Below are 21111 nucleotides of genomic sequence, written 5' to 3'. Positions count from 1 at the left end.
TCCTTTGAGAATAGGGAAGATTCAAACCAGAGGACATGACTTCAGAATTAAGGGACAGAAGTTTAGGGGTAACATGAGGGGGAACTTCTTTACTCAGAGAGTGGTAGCGGTGTGGAATGAGCTTCCGGTGGAAGTGGTGGAGGCAGGTTCGTTGGTGTCATTTAAAAATAAATTGGATAGGCATATGGATGAGAAGGGAATGGATAGTTATGGTATGAGTGCAGGCAGGTGGGACTAAGGGAAAAAAGTTGTTCGGCACGGACTTGTAGGGCCGAGATGGGCTGTTTCCGTGCTGTAATTGTTATATGTTATATGGTTAATTATTTCTTTGGATGCAGAGAAAGCATTTGATCGGGTAGAGTGGCAATACTTATATAAAGTACTACAAAAATTTACTATGGGAGAGAATTTTATAACATGGGTAAAATTATTGTATGATAAACCGATGGCAAGAATTTTAACTAACAACATGTTATCTCAAAAATTTCAACTATCAAGGGGTAATAGGCAGGGATGTGCATTATCACCCCTGCTATTTGCCCTTATGATAGAACCCCTGGCTAAAAGTATAAGAATTCATCTGAATATTCAGGGCTATAATACCAGGGACTCAAAGAATAAAATCTTATTATATGCAGACAATATACTTTTATATATTACAAAGTCACAAAAGAGCATACCAAATTTATTAAATTTAATAGAGGAATTTGGGTCTTTTTCTGGATATAGAATAAACTGGAATAAAAGTGAAATCATGACATTAAAACCTCAAGAACCTACACACTTATTGAAGTTCCCCTTTAAAATCGCAACAGAAAATTTTAAATATTTGGGTATTCAGATTACTAGAAAATATAAAGCTTTATTCAACGCTAATTTCATACCTTTATTAAATAAACTAAATATGCTGATTACATTTTGGAAAACACTTCCTTTATCATTATTAGGTAAAATAAATGCAATAAAAATGATCTTCCTACCACAATTACTATACCTATTTCAGTCTATACCGGTATATATACGAAAATATTAAAAAAAAAATTAGACTAATAAAATAAACAAAAAATAAATAAATAAATAAAATAAAATTAAGAAATCTATCATTGTTAATGCCAATAGCGAATAACCCTTTATTTAAACCATCTCTTATTGATAAAACATATAACCAATGGGAAAGTCTCAGAATTAGAAGGATCGGGGATATGTACGAAATGGGAAACCTACTATCATTCCAACAATTACAATTAAAATTTAAACTGAAAAACAACCAATATTTTAAATATCTTCAGATTTGCGATTTCATGAAAAAATATATACAAGGATATCAAAAAATAATTCCTGAGTTATTGGAAGAAGCAATGAATATTGAAGCTAACTCACAAAAATTAATATCATATTTATATAATAGTATTCTAAATATAGACCTACCATCGACAGAGGTACTTAGAGAAGAGTGGGAACGGGAACTAATGATAAAAATTACGAAGGTTACATGGGAAAAATGCTTGATATATACTCACAAAGGTTCGATTAATGTAAGACATAATCTAATTCAATCTAAAATTGTACATAGATTATATTATTCAAAAACAAGATTGAACAAATTTTATCCAAATATATCCACCACTTGTGATAAATGTCTAGCCCAAAATGCAACTATAACACACTCCTTAGTTTCCTGCATAAAACTTTATAGATTTTGGAGTGATATTTTCGAAATATTTACAAAATTATTCAAGATAAGAATGGAACCTAATACTGAAGTGATTATATTTGGCGTAATGGAAGATGGGAATAAATTGACCACATCTCAAAATTTATTCTTTAACTATGGTTTAATAATAGCAAAATAATTAATACTTTTGGAAAAATACATCAATACCAACGCTTAAAATGTGGATTGCAAGTATATTGGACACCGCACATCTTGAGGAAATGAGATTCCTCCTAATGGATAAATCAGACCAATTCATAACGAGTTGGTCTCCATTCGTCGTTTTTTTGGAATCATATGGTGCAACACAATTGTAAAAAAAAACTGTTTCAGGACTGGACGAGGGATGGCCAAGATTATAAACAATGATCTCCTTCCTTTTTTTTATGTTCTATTTTCTTTTTTCTATTTTATTTTTCTCAATTGTCTTCACTTATTCGTCTTTTTTCTTTTTCTTCACACACTATATATGTCACGTCTTTCTATCCTTTACTATCTAACTTCTTTTTCTTATTCTAATCTTTCTTCAATATAACAATTTTTTTAAAAAGCTGTGCATAAAATGTATTATGAAAATATAAATTAGGCACTTTGGTGCCATATGATTGTACTTACTTCTAATAAAATAAAAATTTTAAAAAACCAAAAAAAACCCCACTAAATGCATAGGTAGTTAAGTTTGCTACAAAAGTACATACCTAAAATTTATTAATAACATCCTTATGGATCTGTCCCACTTAGGCGACTTTTTAGGTGACTTCAGGAGACTATGCGGTCGCCACATGGTCGCAGGTGGTTACCGTGGAGTCGCCTTCATGGCCGTGAGTAGTTCCTGCATTCTGGAAACTAGTGGCGGCTTCATTCTGGTCGCCGCTAATTTTTCAACATGTTGAAAAAATTAGCAGCGACCAGAATTTTGATGCCATGGAGAGTAGCGAGAATTCCCGTGCCGTAGGTGCAGTGGTAGTGGGTCATAGGTTGTCGCCAGTGCTGACTGGTAAATTTCATTGGCTAATGGGGGGAAAAAACGTAAACAGTAGTTTTCAGAACCAAGGATAACTGACCGGTGATGTTAATGTCCGCCGAGCTTCACTGTATCTCAGACTTTTTAAAAGTTGTCTCCACTTCTTCTCCTCACCACGTCTCCCCCTCACACCCCCCCCCCATACTTTTAAAGGACTTAAATGACCCTTCCCGTACACAGTGCTTTCACTGTCTTAATTACAGCGCCAACCTTCCTGTTGATCGTGGTGTGTCTATATCACATTGGCTTTGCACCGTGTGACTTTCACTCAGACAGCACTTCCCCCACTTGCACTGACCCCCGCCTGCATAACTGGCTGGTGAAGGAATGGATGTGTGTATGTGTTCTACTCTGACATTAGCTGTTCCAGTCGGCCATTTTTCAACGACCTGCTACGACTTGGCAGTCACCGGCAGTTACCTGAAAAATCACCTAAGTGGGACAGGCCCATGAGGAACAGAATTACTTCTGCCAGATCCTCTTTCATTGAAGCCCTTAAATCTGATTTAATTATTTTCAGTGCGGAGAACAGTCTCTCCACCCTGACCTGAGTGGGTGGCATGGCAGTTACTGTCATAGCTGCAAATGTTACTATTTCTGAATAAGCAGGGATGACTTCTTGTACTGTAAGTTTAGATGAGCGATCATATTTCTCTATTTCTTTTAAACCACTGAGAATTTTTTGCTTACATTCCATTAGTTTAACATCAAAAGGCTGCCTTTGCACGTTTAAACGGGAACGCTTTGCTCTCGACTGTTCAAATTGTTATCTAAATATTTTGCAAAATCTGCTTTATCAATTTGTTCTTCGCTCACAAGGTTCGGTTCATTGGATCTACATAGACAGCAGCTAACAAGATCTGATTTTCAAGTAGCAGACTTTCTCATTTCTTCACTGACGATACAATTCCTTCAGCAATTAATCCTCCAGCTTTGAATAGGTGAAATATTAAAATTTTCCACTCCCATAGGAATGTACCAGGAGTTAAATCCGCTGCTTGCAGCTTTTTGGTGACTGCAGAAGGGTGAGCAAGCAGAGCTTCTAATTGTGACACCAACCTCCATTGACTTTAAGTCGTTAAAACACTGGGATTATCAATGTCTTCTAGAAGGGGTTTTCAGTCAAGCAAACGCTTAACCATCATATATGTGTTGCCCCAGCGAGTTGCTTGGTCCAAAATAGCTTCCTTTCCTGCAAGTCCTGGGGGATACCATGAATTTTAGAGGTCCTGGCTGCAGCGGCTACTTGCCTCCCCTTACCTATCAGAGTAGCTGCATGGCGTTCTTTCAATCCATCTCTTATTGCTAGTTGAAATGTATGTACAGCACAACGCATATGTTGCATTAGACAGAGCTGAGATGCCTCCTCAACAATATCATCTAAAGTTTCATCATTCTGTTCTATTCCGACGTGATTTCTCATTCTCTCGGGTGGAAATAAACTGTGCGGTATGTTTAAAAAGTGGGATTTTTTCCGATTTACTTAGTCTCTGAAATTTATGTTGTGGTCAGAGTCGGGACTTTTTTTACCGACTGGCCACACCAACACCAAAATTGCTCCAACTCCATAGCCCTGCAGCCATGTACAAATCCATTTCAATTTTCAAATTCGCAGACGATACCACCATTGTAGGCTGGATTCGGAGTAGGAAGGAGAGCAAGAACCTTGTGTCTGGGTGTCAAGACAATAACCATTCTCTCAATGGCAGCAATACAAAGGAGATAGTGATCGATCTTGGGAATCGCAGCGTTGCACATGCCCCAGTTTGTATTGACGATGCTGAAGTGGAGATGGTTGCAAACCTCAAATTCCTGAGTCAATGTCACTAACAACCATATTGAAGCAACTACCAAGAAAGCACACCCAAACCTCTCCTTTGCTTAGGAGGATCGGCATGGCCCCTACAACTCTCACCAACTTCTACAGGTGCACCATCGAAAGCATTTTATCAGGGTGCATCACAGCTTGGTTTGGGGAGAGCTCCATCCAAAACTGCAAGAAATTGCAGTGAATTGTGGATGCAGCCTAGACCATCGCACAAACCAACTTCCTTTTCATTGACTCCATCTACACCTCATGCTGCCTCAGCAAGGCCTGCAGCATGCACATTTCCACACTTCTATACCTTTTGCCCGATGGGAGAGGGGTGAAGAGGGAATGGCAGGGTGCGATTCATTCTTGATTATGCTGCTGGCCTTGCTGTGAGGTATAAATTGAGTCAATGGTAGGGAGATTGGTTCCCTTCCAATCTGGGCTACGTCCACAGTTCGCTGCAAATGGATTGCAGTCTTGGATGGAGCTGTTCCCAAACCAAGCAGTGATGCATCTCGATAAAATGCTTTCTGCGGCACATCTGTAGAAAATGTCGAGGGTTGTTGGGGCATGCTGAACTTCCTAAGTCTTCTAAGGAAGTAGAGTCATTGGGTGTACTTTCTTGGTTGTTGTTTTAACATGGGTGGTCCAGGAGAAGTTGTTGGCGATATTGACCCCTAGAAATTTAGATGATTTGTTCTCTATCTTCACTGATTGCGGTCTGTTGGTCAGGAAGTCGAGGATCCAGTTGCAGAGATGAGTGCTGACTCCAAGTGCCATGAGTTTGTTGATGAGCTTGGGATGGTATAATGGGATTTGTTTCAGTACTGTATATCTAAATTGACTACATTTTGAAATTTAGTGCTCAACTTCCTGGAGTGTAATTTGAGTGCATAACGTTTGATTCCGAGATAAAAATGCCATTATAGGTGTCCTTAAATATTGAGGACTAAAGATATTTGATTAGGGTCCTTCGGATTTTGAAACAACAGATACTTAATCTATTGGCACTGAAATGTCAAACAAAGAGAAATAACTCAGTATCTCTGGAGAGGACGCACTCCTCATGAAATACTGAGTATTAGGAAAGTCGCTTGAGTGAGTCGCTGCCTTGCTATAGCAGACTATGGTTTTTCGATTCATTACTTTATCTGGAATGCTGTATCCAGCAAAGCTTTCACAGGACCAAACCCTGCATAAAGTGTCTCCTTGTGCAAGACAAAAATCAACTGCTTTCTGAAAGAGCAATCAACTTCAGAGCCAAACAAAAAAGAATAAAAAGTCTACCCTGTGCACTGTACTCAGCTTTACTTCTGCACTCTGGAATATTTTAAGTACTAATATATCTAGAAAGCTATGCCACACGTGCAAGACTAAAATATGGAGGCTGTCAGTTATCTGGCAACTCTATTATGCAACAGAAATGAACTAAAGGGTCTATCCCACTTTTTAAACGGCCTGTCCCACTTTGGCGACTTTTTCGGCGAGTCACTGTCATGGCATGACGCCGTGAAACGGGCCCCCCATACGACATTGTCTATGACAGGCTGCCACCTAGTCAACGTCAAGCTACGACAACCGGCGTCCCAATTCTTTGCGGCACGCGACGTCAACCTACGACGATATAGACAACAGCCTATGACACCCGAAGTCAACCTATGTCAACCCGCGACAAGCTACAACCCTGACGGCGTCAACTGAAGGCAGGTGGAGAGGTGCACGTTTTTCTCCAAATTACGCAACGTGACCTCATGATGCCGATACTGTCGCCGGTTGATGTAGCATGATGTACGCTGCCGCCACTTGAATTCACCGAAGTCAGCACCCAACGACAACCAACGTCAGATGACATCAACCTGGCGACAGGACCCACGCCAGGAGAAGTCACACAACGTCAAGTGAACTGTCACCAAGAGGTTTTGAACATTTCAAAACCAAACGGCGACAAGAAAAAAGCCATAGCACTTGAGGCAACAGCTCACGACAATACAGGCGTCACTCTGCGACCACGTGACCACAGCCTATTTTCCGGCTATCGCCGAAAAAGTCGCCTAAGTGGGACAGGCCCTTTAGATTCCATGTAATTCATAACACAACCTGCACCATAGTTAAAGGTGATGTTTTTCTCTCTTGCAATGTTCATAAAGTTAGCCTGCCATTTTTTAATCTTGGTTCTGATACATCCAAAACAGATTTTTAAATGCACGATGAATAAATAACGTTCACATCAATCTTTTTGCTCACCCTCATCCCAACCACCGCCCTCGACTCAAAATTGATTTTAAAGTTCAGTACAATAAAGGTTGGATTTTAGAAGATATAACTGCCATTTAAACAAGGCAACAATTTAAAATGCAACAATCATGGAGAAGCTTCTAACAGTAAGAATACTGAAATTTGAAAGTACAAGTTAGAAGTTTCAAATACAGTATTATCTTTTGAAAAATCATGCAGCTTCATGTGAAAGTACTTAGTTACTTTTCAAACCACTTTAATGTCAACTGGCTGTATGTGCAACAATTGCCTTTAACCACAGAATCAACTAGTAAACTATGCCATATACCATGTATATATAGCACGTTTAACTTTGGGGGGAAAAGTGATTCATACTAAGTACTAGCTGGTTCTACATTTGTGTGGGTGTGGAAGGCTTAGTCTGGCCACAGAGGGCAAACTGTTGTCCCACATATATAGACAATGGCATCACTGTGGAACAATATGTAAACCGGCTGTAGAGTTATGTAATTGTTGTTCCCACATGTATGTTATTGATCATAAAAAGTGCAATTGCAAATATGTTCTTATATGCTAATGTACACAATTTGCAAAACATTGCTAAAAATGTAATAACAGCATACATTGCAGGATTGTGTTATAAAATAGAACCTCGATTGGTCCCACCACACACTCAAAAGCTGCATTATTCTATTTTCTTCTGTTTCTGGTTCATGGTTGATAAGCAAAATGCAACATTCATGATACACCAAGTCATCATAAAATCAAGCTTCTCATATAAACGAACTCATTCAAAGCTATTGAATGAGTGCAACGAAGGGCTGTCTGAACATTCCAGAACATAACTTGATAATGCAATACAAGTTTGGAATCAGGGAAACCTTATCTGACTGACTGACTGTACAACTATAGGATTTTACACTGCTAACCAATTACAAATGTTGTAAAAGATTACAGGAAGTCAAGTCTGGGTTAATGATTGATAAAGAATTTTCTAACAAAATGCTGATATTTCATTGGAGAGCCAAGTGGAACGAAGTCACTCCAAGATGAAGCTCACTTGATCAGGTGAAGTAGTTGGGTTAAGTATTTGACATTTTATTTCTTCCAGTAAACATATTCTCTAATACTTGAAAGCTTTTGATAAGAAACAAAATAATTACTTTTTTTTTAGCAATAGTAGACTATTCAGCACCATGTTTTCTTTCTATTTTGACCCTAAACTAAAAAAAAAGTTAATCTTAGACAAAACAAAATAATCAATTGATCAACTAGGATCAATAGTTCAAACTTTTATCACCTTGTGTGAAAAATCATTTCAGATTTTGCCTTGGGACGGTCTAGCTTACGGTATATGATAGAAATATACAAATCATTGTCACATTTTTAATTAAACATTTCAATACGTCTATTTTTTTAACTTTTAAAGCCAAAAAAGGCATCAACAGTCTCCATACAAATAAAAATGACCATCTGTTTAAAGTATCAGACAAAAATAAATCTGCATTTAAATCAGGAAAAGTGCATTACCTGATAAATTCAGAAGAAAATCTGTTGCAGAAATGTCATGATTGAAGAGAAATACTTTTTGGATGTCTCTTGGATCAGATGTCTCTGATGGATTTGCTGAACCCTGCTGTATTGCTTCTGGTCTTTTGCCAAACCCATGAATATCTAGTAGTGATATACTGGTGACATTCATATCAATGGGTTCCTCTTTAACTGGCTTCAATGGAACAGCAGCTTCCTTGTCATTCTCTGTCATTGTTTCATACAAAAGATGGTCCTGTATTTTTAACTTATTCCCAAGTAGTTGTGCTTCCTCGTTTTTATCAGCAGTCTCATTAACAGGTAACCCTCCGACCTCAGAGTCAGTAATCTCTTCTTTGACCTTCACCTCTGTTCTGGGAAAGTGCTGATGACAGCGCATGTGGAGTTTTAAACTGAAATGACGAGACGAGGTGAAAGGGCAAAGGTCACAATGGAAAGTTTCCCCTCTGTCCTGGTGCTGATGAACCTGGTGATTGACAAAGTTGTTTGTAAAGGGAACACGAGAACATGATAAAAACTTTAGATGTAAACCTGTACCCTCACCACTTCCCAATTAAAGACACAAGCACATTTTTTTCAGAGTGTCATTTTAGTGAAAGAAGCAGCCACCTACAGACAAAAAAGTAAATAAAATGAGCTGTATGAATGCATACAGACTGCATTTAACACTACAACTATTTTATGTCTTAAAATTGTTCTACAATGGATTATCCATGACTTAACATAACATCACAACTTAAAACAGTACATTCCATTTGAAAAGCAAATGGAAAAAGGACTTTGTGATGGCAACTGAATACAAATTATAAGTTTATTAAACAGAAAATAGACTAGCATGCAGCTACTGTTTTACTTTGCAGGATTGAGGTGGGTTGAATGAACACAAAAGAATCCCCATGCTTTTAAATCAGTTTTTAAACATATAAAATGCAAAATTTCCCTGAAGTACCATTTAATGTTTTGATTTTCACCAATGAATTCCTTTAGTCATCTCGCATGCATATTTTTTGAAACACATGCAAAGCCAGTTGAGGTTTCTGTACATTACTGTGCTATAAAGAATACTAACCCTACCTCCTAAGTGTATGGCATTATTTCCGATATTTCCATGATATAGGGAGAGGTAATTTTGGCCATACTAATGAGATTATCTGTAAATTTCCTGTATTCTATTCTCTCTACGGAACTTCCTCCTCCCCCACCACAAGATTTACTGACACATTGGAAGCAATTTAAAGAGGCCAATTCACCTCCCAGTCTGCTTATCTTTGAGATGTGAGAGGAAACACAAGTACCATGGGGAAACCCACACTATCAGAACGAGAACATGCAACAGGTGAGGATTGAATCAGGTTTGCTGGAGCAAAGAGGTAGCATGCTCGCCACTGTATTTGAAAAAGTAAACTATATCTTACTGAAGAGAACACTGCTTTGAATGTGCATACTGTATGTGCAAAATAAAAAAAAATATTGTAGATGCTGCAAACCTGAAATAAAACAGGTTCTGAGAAAAGAAAAACAATTAACACTTCAGGTCCAAGACCCTTCTTCAGAACTGAACATTCAGGCCTGAAACATTAATTACACATCTCCTTCCACAGACACCACTTGACCCAGAGTATTTCCAGTATTATTATGCATATTGGAATTGGAATAATAAATAGATGCACAAACCTTAAAAATACTTTGAATGCGTTGTCTTAAACAATGAGAATTTTGGTGACACCAAGGTGATTAAAGGTATTTCCACATTCTGCTGCATGGTCTGTCACTAACTGCTACCCAAAGTTGCTGAAACTAAACAGGATAAATAACTCTCCGTTCTACTAGAAAATGCAAATTATGGTTTACCAAGGAAAGACACAAAATGTTGGAGTAACTCAGCGGGTCAGGCAGCATCCCTGAACAATATGGATAGATGACGGTTTGGGTCAGGACCCTTCCTCAGACTGACCCGCTGAGTTACTCCAGCATTTTTGTCTCTCTCCTTTCTACTGAGTAGAGGAGATGAAGAATTCAAGAAATACCCACAGCTGGTTGATCTGCAGCTTCCTATTTAGAATATTCTAAATGTGAAAAATATTATCATGCACAGTAAATTACTTTCTGACTATAATACTTTAGGCCATGAGAAAAAAAGGCTAGCGGAGTTTAACAGTGATAGCTATCAAGAAATAACACTAATTATATCACATTGGCAATAGAAGGCTGCCCTGTTATTTCCATTCAATTAAACTAGATCATTTGAACAACCAATGTATTCCTGGGGTTCATTTTATTTTGATATCCTACATTAATCTGGCAAAATAACTAGACTCAAAGTGGATTATAATTGCTGCAAAATACCTAAAGTAACATAAAATAACTTAGTAAAAATATATATTCTAAATATTTTCATTCTGATAACTTGTAGTTATGTTTTTTACAGTCTTGAATTTAGTTCATTGAAAGAACAAAAATATTGTTTTCTTCAAATTTCCCAACATCATTGATAGCTACTTGCTCAGACGTATTACCCAATTAAATATACACAGCGCTGTTACATTTTTCAGTCCCTGCTGGGATGTGGGATAGGGATAGTAAGGTGTGTATATATAATAGTGAAGGCAAAATCTTACTTAGTTTCACTTCTCTAATAAATCAAAACTTTTGTGGCTCATTGTACCTAATTTTTTTATACAAAGAATGGTCACTTGGCAGGATACAAGATAACTAATGTCCATAGAATTACCTTCAGAAGAGCAGCTTGAATTGGGGGGTGAATAATTTTCAATGTTTCTTGTTAAAATGGGAATTATTTAGATTTGCTGATTACAAACTTTCTTTAAAGCTGGTTTTAGGATAACAATTAAAAATCACAGCACTACCTATTCTTAGACAATCTTAATGGAGCTTTAAGGCAAATAATGTTCCAGCAAATCGCAATGAGTTTGGGATTTCTCAGTATTTGTCAACAGTTACTTACTTAGTCTCTTTATTCAAATACTTGTAATATTCCACAATTCATCAGGAAAGTACATTGAGAAATAATCATTTATAAAAACTTATGCCAACACCCCTGGTACCTTCATGTGTGATTTCAGATTGTCCTTGCGTGCACAACGGAATGGGCAGAGAGGACACTGGTGACTCTTTAGTCCAGTGTGAATCACCATGTGGCGTTTCCAGTAGCTCTTTCGTTTTATAACCAAGCCACAAATGGGACACTGAAAGGATTTTCCTCCCTCTTCGTCTGAAACTGTAAAGTGAAATAAAGCTACAGGTAATTCATCTGCACTGCCGATCAGTTGAAAGATTGATTATACTCCTGATTTTCTTTCCTATTATCTATAACCATTTGACTGAAATGGAAACCAAAATGCCGCCAATCTAACTTATGCAAAATATTTTTATGTGTTTTGTGTTTTTCCCCAAAATTCACAGCTTGTAATTAACTACCTGTAGTAGCTTTGCAGTTTATAGAATGCTTCTCCAGTGTTTTATGGTTGCAAACAAAAGTAAATACATTGACCTCAAGGATAAAGATTAGAATATCCGCATAAAAGCTTGGTTATAAAGTAGGTTTAAAGTGGGGCTTCATAGAGAAGGTGGTTAGGGAATTGGGTTTAGGGAACATATTCCATAGTATCAACAGTATCAATGGTGGAGCTTAAGGGCAGGAGATGGACAGACGATAACAATCTAAGGAATCAAGAGTATGAAATGCAAGGAAATTAGTGAAAAGCAAGATCATTTGTAAAAAAAAAAAAGGAGATAAATGAGCCAAAACGAATCAGCGACTTCTGGCGAGGCACACTGCAGCCTCCGTGAACATGAAATTCAACAATGTTATATAATTGCCTTTTCCTGTCTGCAAGTGAACCCACTAGCTCTGCTAACTATCCATTTGTAATATTAACAAGATTTTCCTCTCTCCACAAACACTATCTGATCTGCTCGATATTTCCAGCATTATCCTTTTGGCCTTGGGTTTCAGCAACATCTCGGACCTGCATTTAGCATCTTTAATAAGTTCCCCTACCGTCTGCAACTATCTTTTTTATATGTTGAGCAAACAACTGCATAAACAGCGTGTTAACTTGGGCAAACCTGGCCTCACCCTAATAAAGATATTCCCTAGGTTTTATCCATTCCTGACCCAGCCTCTCTGCAACTGAAAACAAACATGTTTTCCCAACTTTGCCAATTCTAATGAAGAGTCTTAGACCTGAACATTTAACTGCATCTCTTTCCACAGCTGCTGCCTGGCTTGCTGAGTATTTGCACTATTTTCTGTTTGTAAATCAACCAGAGACATAGGCAAAATGGAGACAGGCAGCAATGTTAGTTGAAAATTAAACATAATTGAAGACTAACTGCTTGAATACTAGATTAGTTAAATCTTAGCATGTTGAATTAAGGTTTCAGTGGCAGCTGGGCTGAGAAAATGGTAGATAAGGACTATTCGGACATTTCTCCAACTGAGCTTAGAAACTTGGGGTCAAACATGATGTTCTGCAACACTGATTCAGCTCAAAATAATGAGGAATAAAACTGGTGCATACTGAGTTTATGGCAAAGGTTGTTAACGTTTTATTTGGTATACCAAATGAAAAGTGTATGAAACTAATTTATTCAAAATGGATATTGAACAAACAAAGTCCTGAAATGGCATAAAAAATAACAGATTTAGAATCTGCCAATAATGCTAGCCCAAATTTCTATTGGATTTTGTCAGCATCTATAAAGAGTGCAAACATGACCATGCAGCACCCCACTATCCAACAGAAAATGACATTCACTGTCCAGGCTCTGACACAAATGCAGATAGCTCACTTTAAAAATAAAAGTATTCCCTTCAAAATACACTTGTTGGGGACCTCTGAATACTTTCAATGCAGATCCCTCTCCATCTTTAGCATCTGCAGTTCAGATAAATAGTCCATTAGGAGATCTAGAAATGCTTCAAAATAACAAGTAAATATGCTAGACACAAAAAAGTCTTAAAATACTAGACATCAAAACAAAAACACTTTCCAGTTTTAACTATAATATACTCTTACCTTGATTGACAGGCTTCAGAGACTTCTGCTTCGGTGCCGGCAACAGCAATTCCAATGGAGCTGATGGAATTAATTTTTCTTGTTTCACTTCCATAGATCTTAAGGTATCTCCTGGGATCAGTTGATCTTTTCTCTCAACCAACATATTGCCAGCAGCTCTAGCTGCAACTTCTTTTAAGAGGGCAGCCGATGAGGTCATTGAGGCCAGAGAAAGGAAAGAACTTCCTGGACGCTTGTGATCTTGAGCAGAAGACTGGCTTCTTTCACTAACTTTCTTCGAGAGAGCAGCCAGTGCAGAACTCGCAGACTGCTTTTGTATAGGGCTGTAAGGCGATGAGTATGGACTAAATCTCATTGGCTCCTCTACCCTTGAAAGACTTTTGTCCAGGCGAACTGCATTTGCAGCTGCTTTAAGTTTCTGTGTGGCTGAAGCAGGTGATAAACTACAAGACGATGAACTTTGCAGCCAAATATCCTGGTCCCACATAAAGTTGTTACTTGGACTAAAATTATTACTTTGTTCCTGCTTAGCAGCTGACTTCCTAGCAAGAACACTTAGTTGTAGTGCATGAGGGGAAGATGGTGACAAAGGCAAAACCGAAACAAGACCATCTACACAACATTCTTTTTCCTTAGCTCCCAGACCAGAGGTGCCGCTGATTGGCCCAGACTCCAGCAGTCGTCTCAAATTGCTACTCATTGGTTTGTGCAAAGCATGGGATCCCATTTCATGTAACAATGATGATGATGAAACGGGTGATAATGCATCCTGTTTTCCCAAGTGGTCTCCAACCTGATCATTTTCAGAGACTAATAAATCCAATGAGTTCCTTATGGGAGTTGTACTTCCCAAGGAGTTATCTGGAGAAGTTTCTTGTTCTTGCTGCTTTTCCCCAGGTGACGCATTAAGGTCCTCTTGTGCATCTAGATAGGAGACTTCAGAAGGAGTTTCAGAGGCATTTCCGAACCAATCCTCTTCTTCACCCAATTCTTCTCCTGTTTCTTCTTCATTTCCATCTTGAAAAGAAATTAGGGAATTTAGCAGAAACTGAGAATATAGCAACTTTATTGAAAGAACTAAAATTTCTTGTTCAAAATAATACGCTAGTTTCCTAGAAGCTCATTTATTAGCCTAATTTTCCAAAACCTCAAGAGAAATTAAAACTTAATACATTCCCCAAATTAAAGAGCCAAATTAAATTCCTTCAATTTGTTTATAAGTTGTTTAAGTTGTCAATTAGTTACCATATTTTATATACATCCTTTATTTGGCTTTCACCTTTACTCAAACCTATTTGAAAAGAAACATCCCAACATCCGACAATGATGAGACCCTCAGCTAGAGTAACATGCCCAATTCTGACCACCTTTACTCAGGTATTGCGGTCAAAAGAGGGGGAGCTAATAGATTGATCCAGGTATTTACAATTTCAGTCAAGAAAAGGGTAAATAAAGGTGTTCAAAATTATGAAAGGGTTTTGAGTAAGGGTAAATAAGGAGATACAATTTCTAGTGACTGAAAGATTTGTAACCAGAGGACACGGATAACTGACAAAAAGAACCAAGGGGAAGATGAATAATTTATTTTACACCGAGTGTTATGATTAAGAATACTATATCTGAAAGGGTTGTGGAAGTAGATTCTTTGAAGAGTGATTTGGATATATACTCAAAAAAATGGCTAAGTGGAAAGAAATGGAACTAAATGCATAATTTTTACAAAAGTTAGTCAGGCACATTGTACCAAACGGGCTTCTTTTATCCCAAAAGATAATACATTTCCAAACAGCTGGGCTCTAGCAATATATTAATGTTTGCAAGGTGAAACGGAAAAAAATTGCTAAAGCCAAGCATAAAGCACAGTACTCACTTGTAATTGAAGGAATACAATGGACATTTCTGTATTAGTTAAGATAATGACAGTGCATTGGTAATGTTCAAAATCTTATTTTCATGCTGATGGGCAAAATTGAAAACAAGTACATCTTTAATAATGGCTCGAGAAGAATTGAAAATGTTGCATATTTATAGAAAAATCAAATCCATTAATGGTCACTTCTCCATATCTCTGTTTAATAGCTAAAATAAGATCAGTTTATGCAATTGCCCTTTTGATCTCTTCATAAATATCACAAACACAAACTCATTATTCTCTTCCCATGAAAGAACAATGATCACAGCTGCCTTTGGATAGGCAGCAGCAAAACCCATGATTCCGAACTCCCACAAAAGTGATTTTCTAATGGAAAATAGAGCTTTTTAAACCACACGTCATAGAGCAAACCATATTTTCACATCTCCCTCAGATAGGAAATGGCAACAGCAATATTGTGTTACTAGCCAGAGCTCAGATGTTTAAACAATTGGTACATATAGGTTCCTCTTTCTGCAAGCAGGTAGAGGTCACTACTAAAATACAAAATGCCTTACTGACTATTATTAGATGCTTTCTCACAACTCAATCAAAAGAGGTTTTATTATCAGTGGTATAGTATGAAGGTGAGCATGTAAGAACCTTAATAAGTAGCACAATGCTGATTATCTGCACACAAAGCATCACCCTCAACTATTGGTCCCTGACAAGGACAACAGAAACTTTTTCATCAACATACAAACTGCTGGGAACCCAGCTGGTCAGGAAGCGTCTGTGCAGAGAAATAGACATTTTGGGTCGGGTCAATCTTCAGATAGAATGTAGGTACTTTGTATTTTGTTCACGATTTCAGCATCTGCAGTTCCTCGTGTTTCCGAAGACCTCTTTTTGCCGAGTTCAAATCAATTAACTGCCAAGAGTACATCGGTGTCGTCAAATGCGATACTTACACATGGTGATCTTGCACCAATGAATTGCGTGGACGTTTGCAAAGATTTTAAAGAAAATCTACCCACTTGCTCTTTTTCCTGACAAATGGAACCTGTTACCATTTTGATTTACATACTTACAGTGGAAGGATTCTATTACATCTATCACAGCTATTTATGCACGTCTCACCCACGTGCTCCAGATTCTGCTTTATAATACCCATCAGTACTACTAAATGAGTAAACTGCTACCCTATTGGCTGTAGTTTGGTACTTTCACATTTCTTTGTTATGCTTAAAAAATATATTAACATAAGAGAAGAGATCTAAACTTGTAGGACAGAAGGCAACCCATTAGTCACTGGATGACTACTGACTTGTGAAAAGATTCATTAAGTCTCACTTCTTTCCGCTCAGCCTTTTGAATATATATCCAATTCCCTCTTCAAAGAATATGCTACTACCATCCTTTCAGGCAGTGTTAGCTGGTGATTTGCTCAAACCTAGATTAACTTGTAAACATGCCTATAGTTTAAGGTTTCTATGCTGTTCATACTGTCAGGCATTCTTCTTCAGAAATAAAACAGAACTGATGAAAGGACGTTAACATGAAACATTAACTTTGCTTCTCTCTTTGTGATAGCCCTGTCCCACAGTGCGAGTTCATTCCAAGAGCTCTCCCGAGTTTTAAAAAAAAAATCAAACTCGTGGTAAGCACGGAGAATGAACGTAGCAGGCATGTCGGAGCTCGGGGACGTCTCTTAGTGGCTCGTAACGCTAACGGCAGGTACTCGGGAAGACTCGCTAACAGCAGGTATGCACGGGAAGACTCGTAAAGATTTTTCAACATGTTGAAAAATGTCCACGGGAGCCCCGAGTACCAAAGATCCTATAGCGAGCAAGATAGTCCACTCGACGAAAAAGACGTAGTTCGGTCATGGGCAGATTCATGGGTAATTTAAGGCCCCATTTCCGTATCCGGCTTCCGTCTCCCCACCAAAAGTCCCATAGGATAATAGTGCGGAGACGGAAGCCAGTTACGGAAACATCCTCGTAAAAATAAAAGTCATTTGGTCAAAATCTTCTCCCCGTTTTCAGAATTTAAATTTATTAACACAAACTGTTCCCCCTCAACATTGGCTACACTGCAAGTCGGGTCGGGTCCGGTTAAATGGATGAAAAAAAGGCCCACGTTCCGTTCCGTTGCGTACTACACGTCAGCCCATTGCATTTAGCAGAAGTGGTCTATCTTGCTCCGCTTTAGGATCTTTGCCGAGTACCGACGAGTGGCCATTACCGTAAATCTCTGAGTTCGAATCTGGACTTATTCGGGAGAACTCTTGGAATGAACTCGTACCGTGGGACAGGGCTCTAAATGTCACCTAACTTCCTGAACATTTCCAGGATTTTGCATTTTATATCAAATTAACAGCATATGCATAATATTAGTTTTAGTCTCAAAGGTCTTTGCAAGGGCAGTTCTATACAAAGGTTTGCAATGCATTTTGTACGTTCAAGAATTTATGTTCCATAAATATTAACATTTGGTAAATGTGTCCATCCCATCCCTGTAAACTATAGGTAGATATTACATGGGCTGAAATGGGTAAATTTTCCGATTTTGTTTGGGAACTCGAGATCCATTTAAAAATTACTCTGGAAACTGATTAGCAGAGAAAAAGCCATCTTGGGAAAAATACAGTCTAGGGGAAAAAAAGTTTCCATGTAACCGTACTACAATATTTAGATGAATGAAATTGACAAGCAATCCCTTCTACTGACACTTGTGCACCAATACTCTATTAAACAATGTAACACCCAGCTTTTAATATTTCTACCATGCAGTAAGTAACAAAAGTAAACTTATAGCTATTAAAAATCTCTTTATTGTCAAAACCTCCCCAGGGGAAACAAAGCATTGTTATTGGGAGTCTAAAACATGCTAGTCCCTTTTCCCTCAGCACACAACGCAACAAAAAAATGTCAGTTACCCCCGGTACATGTGATAATAAACTAAACACAAATTCCCCATAGACACAATTGTTTTTCTAAAGCGACTTTCTATATCGTAATGTTTCCCTTAGAACACAACTATCGCGTTATAACAGATGTTCAAGAGGGAACTGCAGATGCTGAAAAATCGAAGGTAGACAAAAATGCTGGAGAAACTCAGCGGGTGAGGCAGCATCTATGGAGCAAAGGAAATAGGCAGCGTTTCGGGCCGAACCCCTTCTTCAGACCTATAACAGAACTACCTGTACTCTGGAAATTGTGTTTACCCAGTCTTCCATGACTTCATGTGGTTAGTCTATCTGCCTATTTAAGTAACTGACCATAGACAAATTAGTTCATCTATGTACATTGGGTCCAAGAACTTCACATCCATTGAATCTGCATAATATTTACTGCTAAACATCTGAGTTTAATTTATTGCCATCTATCTATTCTATACATACCTATAAAAGTATTAGCTTGTGTGTTGTATGTGTGTTTGTATGTTTTGTAACTTCCTCAAAACGCTACACATTAGCGCTTAAATTTTTACATATTCTAACTCAGTTTTCCCGACCACATCGTACTCAGCTTCACTTAAGATTTCATTCTATATTTCTCAAGTTATTCATGATTAAAGTTTTTAAAAAAAACAAAAAAAAAACACTTCTCACAGAGAGCCTTTTTCCAGCAGCTTCCAGTGATGTCACAATGCCATCTCACAGACGTCCAATCACAATGGATCTCATTTACAAATGACACCACAATGGGACATTGCCAACGGTAACCGCAGCTTCTCGTAGAACATTTTTCCAACAGCTTCCAATGATGATGTCACAATGCCACTCACATTGCACCATCACATTGGGCTCTCAAGCTGCCGAGTGCCATCAATGACATCACAATGGGACGTACGTAACCGCAGCTTCTCACAGAGAGCTTTTTTCCAGCAGCTTCCAGTGATTATGCTATATTTCAAAGCATTAAAAATGCCAACTTTAACAAGATTTCTACTCTTAAAATCCTTACAGCCAGCTTTCAACACCAACACAAAGTTGCAAGACAGGAAAACTCTGAACTTTTCACCTCAATGGGATACCACAGCAAGTGCTTCACAGGAGGGGCAGGGTCAATTGGTATTGTAATTGGAACTGCTGCGGCAGGTAGAGGAAGTGCAATTGGAATTTTTTTATTAAATCCAGTGCTGAGGAAGGCAGGGGAGTGCTGGAATCTTACGTCCGGGAACGGGTTCAGTTGGAGGACCACTCCTCCCGTGGGGGCTACGGGTTAGTAATGCAATATTGCATTGGGGAACGGTTTGCGTTGGGGGAACGGGTGAGTGGTGGAATATTGGGGGAGCACGGTCTGCACTTGGTCTAGTATTAAATAAATGTGTTGGAAGTTTCTTTCCATTTAACCACATAAAAAGTTATACAAAAATGTTAGAATGCGAAAACGTAAAGACACGTGGCAGTAGATACAAAGAGGTGCTTAGGTAATGATAAAAAAGCGAATTGAATCCACACTATTAGTTTTCTGTGGATGTTTATTCCCGACGATGAGACTAAGCTGATCAGTGCATGAATCCACACTACTAGTTAGTTTTCTGTGGCTGTTTGTTCCCAATGATGGGATTGAATTGACCGGTAAAGTCCCAATTTTAAGGTATATGATGCACGCAGGCCATTGCCTGATTTGAATAATGAACAAAACATGGAATTAAAAAATAAAGAAATATAATTTGATATGATTCTTAAAGGCCTGCAGCTGACCAGTGAGCAGGAAAAGAAGGCAGTGAAATGATCAAATATAGCAAGTTCAAGTATACATTTATTGTGACATGCGCCAATTAAGGTACAGCCATACAAGTAAAAACTTAATACACAATAGAATTTAACATAAACATCCACCACAGTGGAATCAGCATTCTTCACTGTGATGAAAGACAATAACGTTCAGTCATCTTCCTCCTTTGTTCACCCATGGTCGGGGCCTTGAGCCCTCCGCAGTCGCCGCCATAGATGTTCAGGCCCTCTCGTCAGGACGGATCGGAACTCCGCAGCTTTGGGTTCCCGAATTGGCCGCTTCTTACCGGAAACCCCGGGCAGCTTCACGATGTTAAAGTCCACAGGCCCCGCGGTCATAGCTCCAACACTGGCGATCCTCGGCAAAGGATTGCAGTTCTGCGATGTTAAAGTCCGCGCCGCGCCTGCTGCTTGAAGCTCTGGGCTGGTCTCCGGTCTGGAAAGGCCGCACCAATCCAGTTGTTAGGCCACAAGGGGGGGGCGTACAGTTTTGGTCTCCTAATCTGAGGAAAGACATTCTTGCCATAGAGGGAGTACAGAGAAGGTTCACCAGACCGATTCCTAGGGTGTCAGGACTTTCATATGAAGAATGACTGGATAGACTCGGCTTGTACTCACTAGAATTTAGAAGATTGAGGGGGGATCTTATAGAAACTTACAAAATTCTTAAGGGGTTGAACAGGCTAGATGCAGGAAGATTGTTCCCAATGTTGGGGAAGTCCAGAACAAGGGGTCACAGTTTAAGGATAAGGGGGAAATCTTTTAGGACCGAGATGAGAAAAAAAAAATTCACACAGAGAGTGGTGAATCTCTGGAACTCTCTGCCGCAGAAGGGTAGTTGAGGCCAGTTCATTGGCTATATTTAAGAGGGAGTTAGATGTGGCCCTTGTGGCTAATGGGATCAGGGGGTATGGAGAGAAGGCTACTGAGTTGGATGATCAGCCATGATCATATTGAATGGCGGTGCAGGCTCGAAGGGCTGAATGGCCTACTCCTGCACCTATTTTCTATGTTTCTATAAGATACGACACCGCAAAAAGTCGCATCTCCGTCGAGGTAAGTGACTGAAAACTACCCCCCCCCCCCACACCAGACATACCATCGAGAAACATTAATACATACATTTAGACACA

General features: G+C 38.6%; 1 protein-coding gene across 5 annotated transcripts in view; it reads right to left on the bottom strand.

Moving 5' to 3' along the window:
* Positions 1–21111, bottom strand: part of znf827 (zinc finger protein 827) — a 91075-nt gene that overhangs the window by 60303 nt on the left and 9661 nt on the right. For all 5 annotated transcript variants that reach the window (XR_008724601.1, XR_008724602.1, XM_055646279.1 and 2 more), the window contains exons 2-4: positions 13380–14396; positions 11403–11575; positions 8317–8803 (exon numbers count right to left, since the gene is read on the bottom strand). Coding sequence is in view for 3 of the 5 variants with exons in the window: in XM_055646279.1 (XP_055502254.1) it covers positions 8317–8803; positions 11403–11575; positions 13380–14396 (1677 nt within the window). In the remaining 2 variants the exon portion in view is untranslated. The remainder of the gene's footprint in view (positions 1–8316; positions 8804–11402; positions 11576–13379; positions 14397–21111) is intronic.

Source organism: Leucoraja erinacea, chromosome 1 (genome assembly GCF_028641065.1).
Source record: "Leucoraja erinacea ecotype New England chromosome 1, Leri_hhj_1, whole genome shotgun sequence".
Lineage (NCBI taxonomy): Eukaryota > Metazoa > Chordata > Chondrichthyes > Rajiformes > Rajidae > Leucoraja > Leucoraja erinaceus.
The sequence above is the reverse complement of the archived record's forward strand: the minus strand, read 5'-3'. Positions and strand labels throughout refer to the sequence as shown.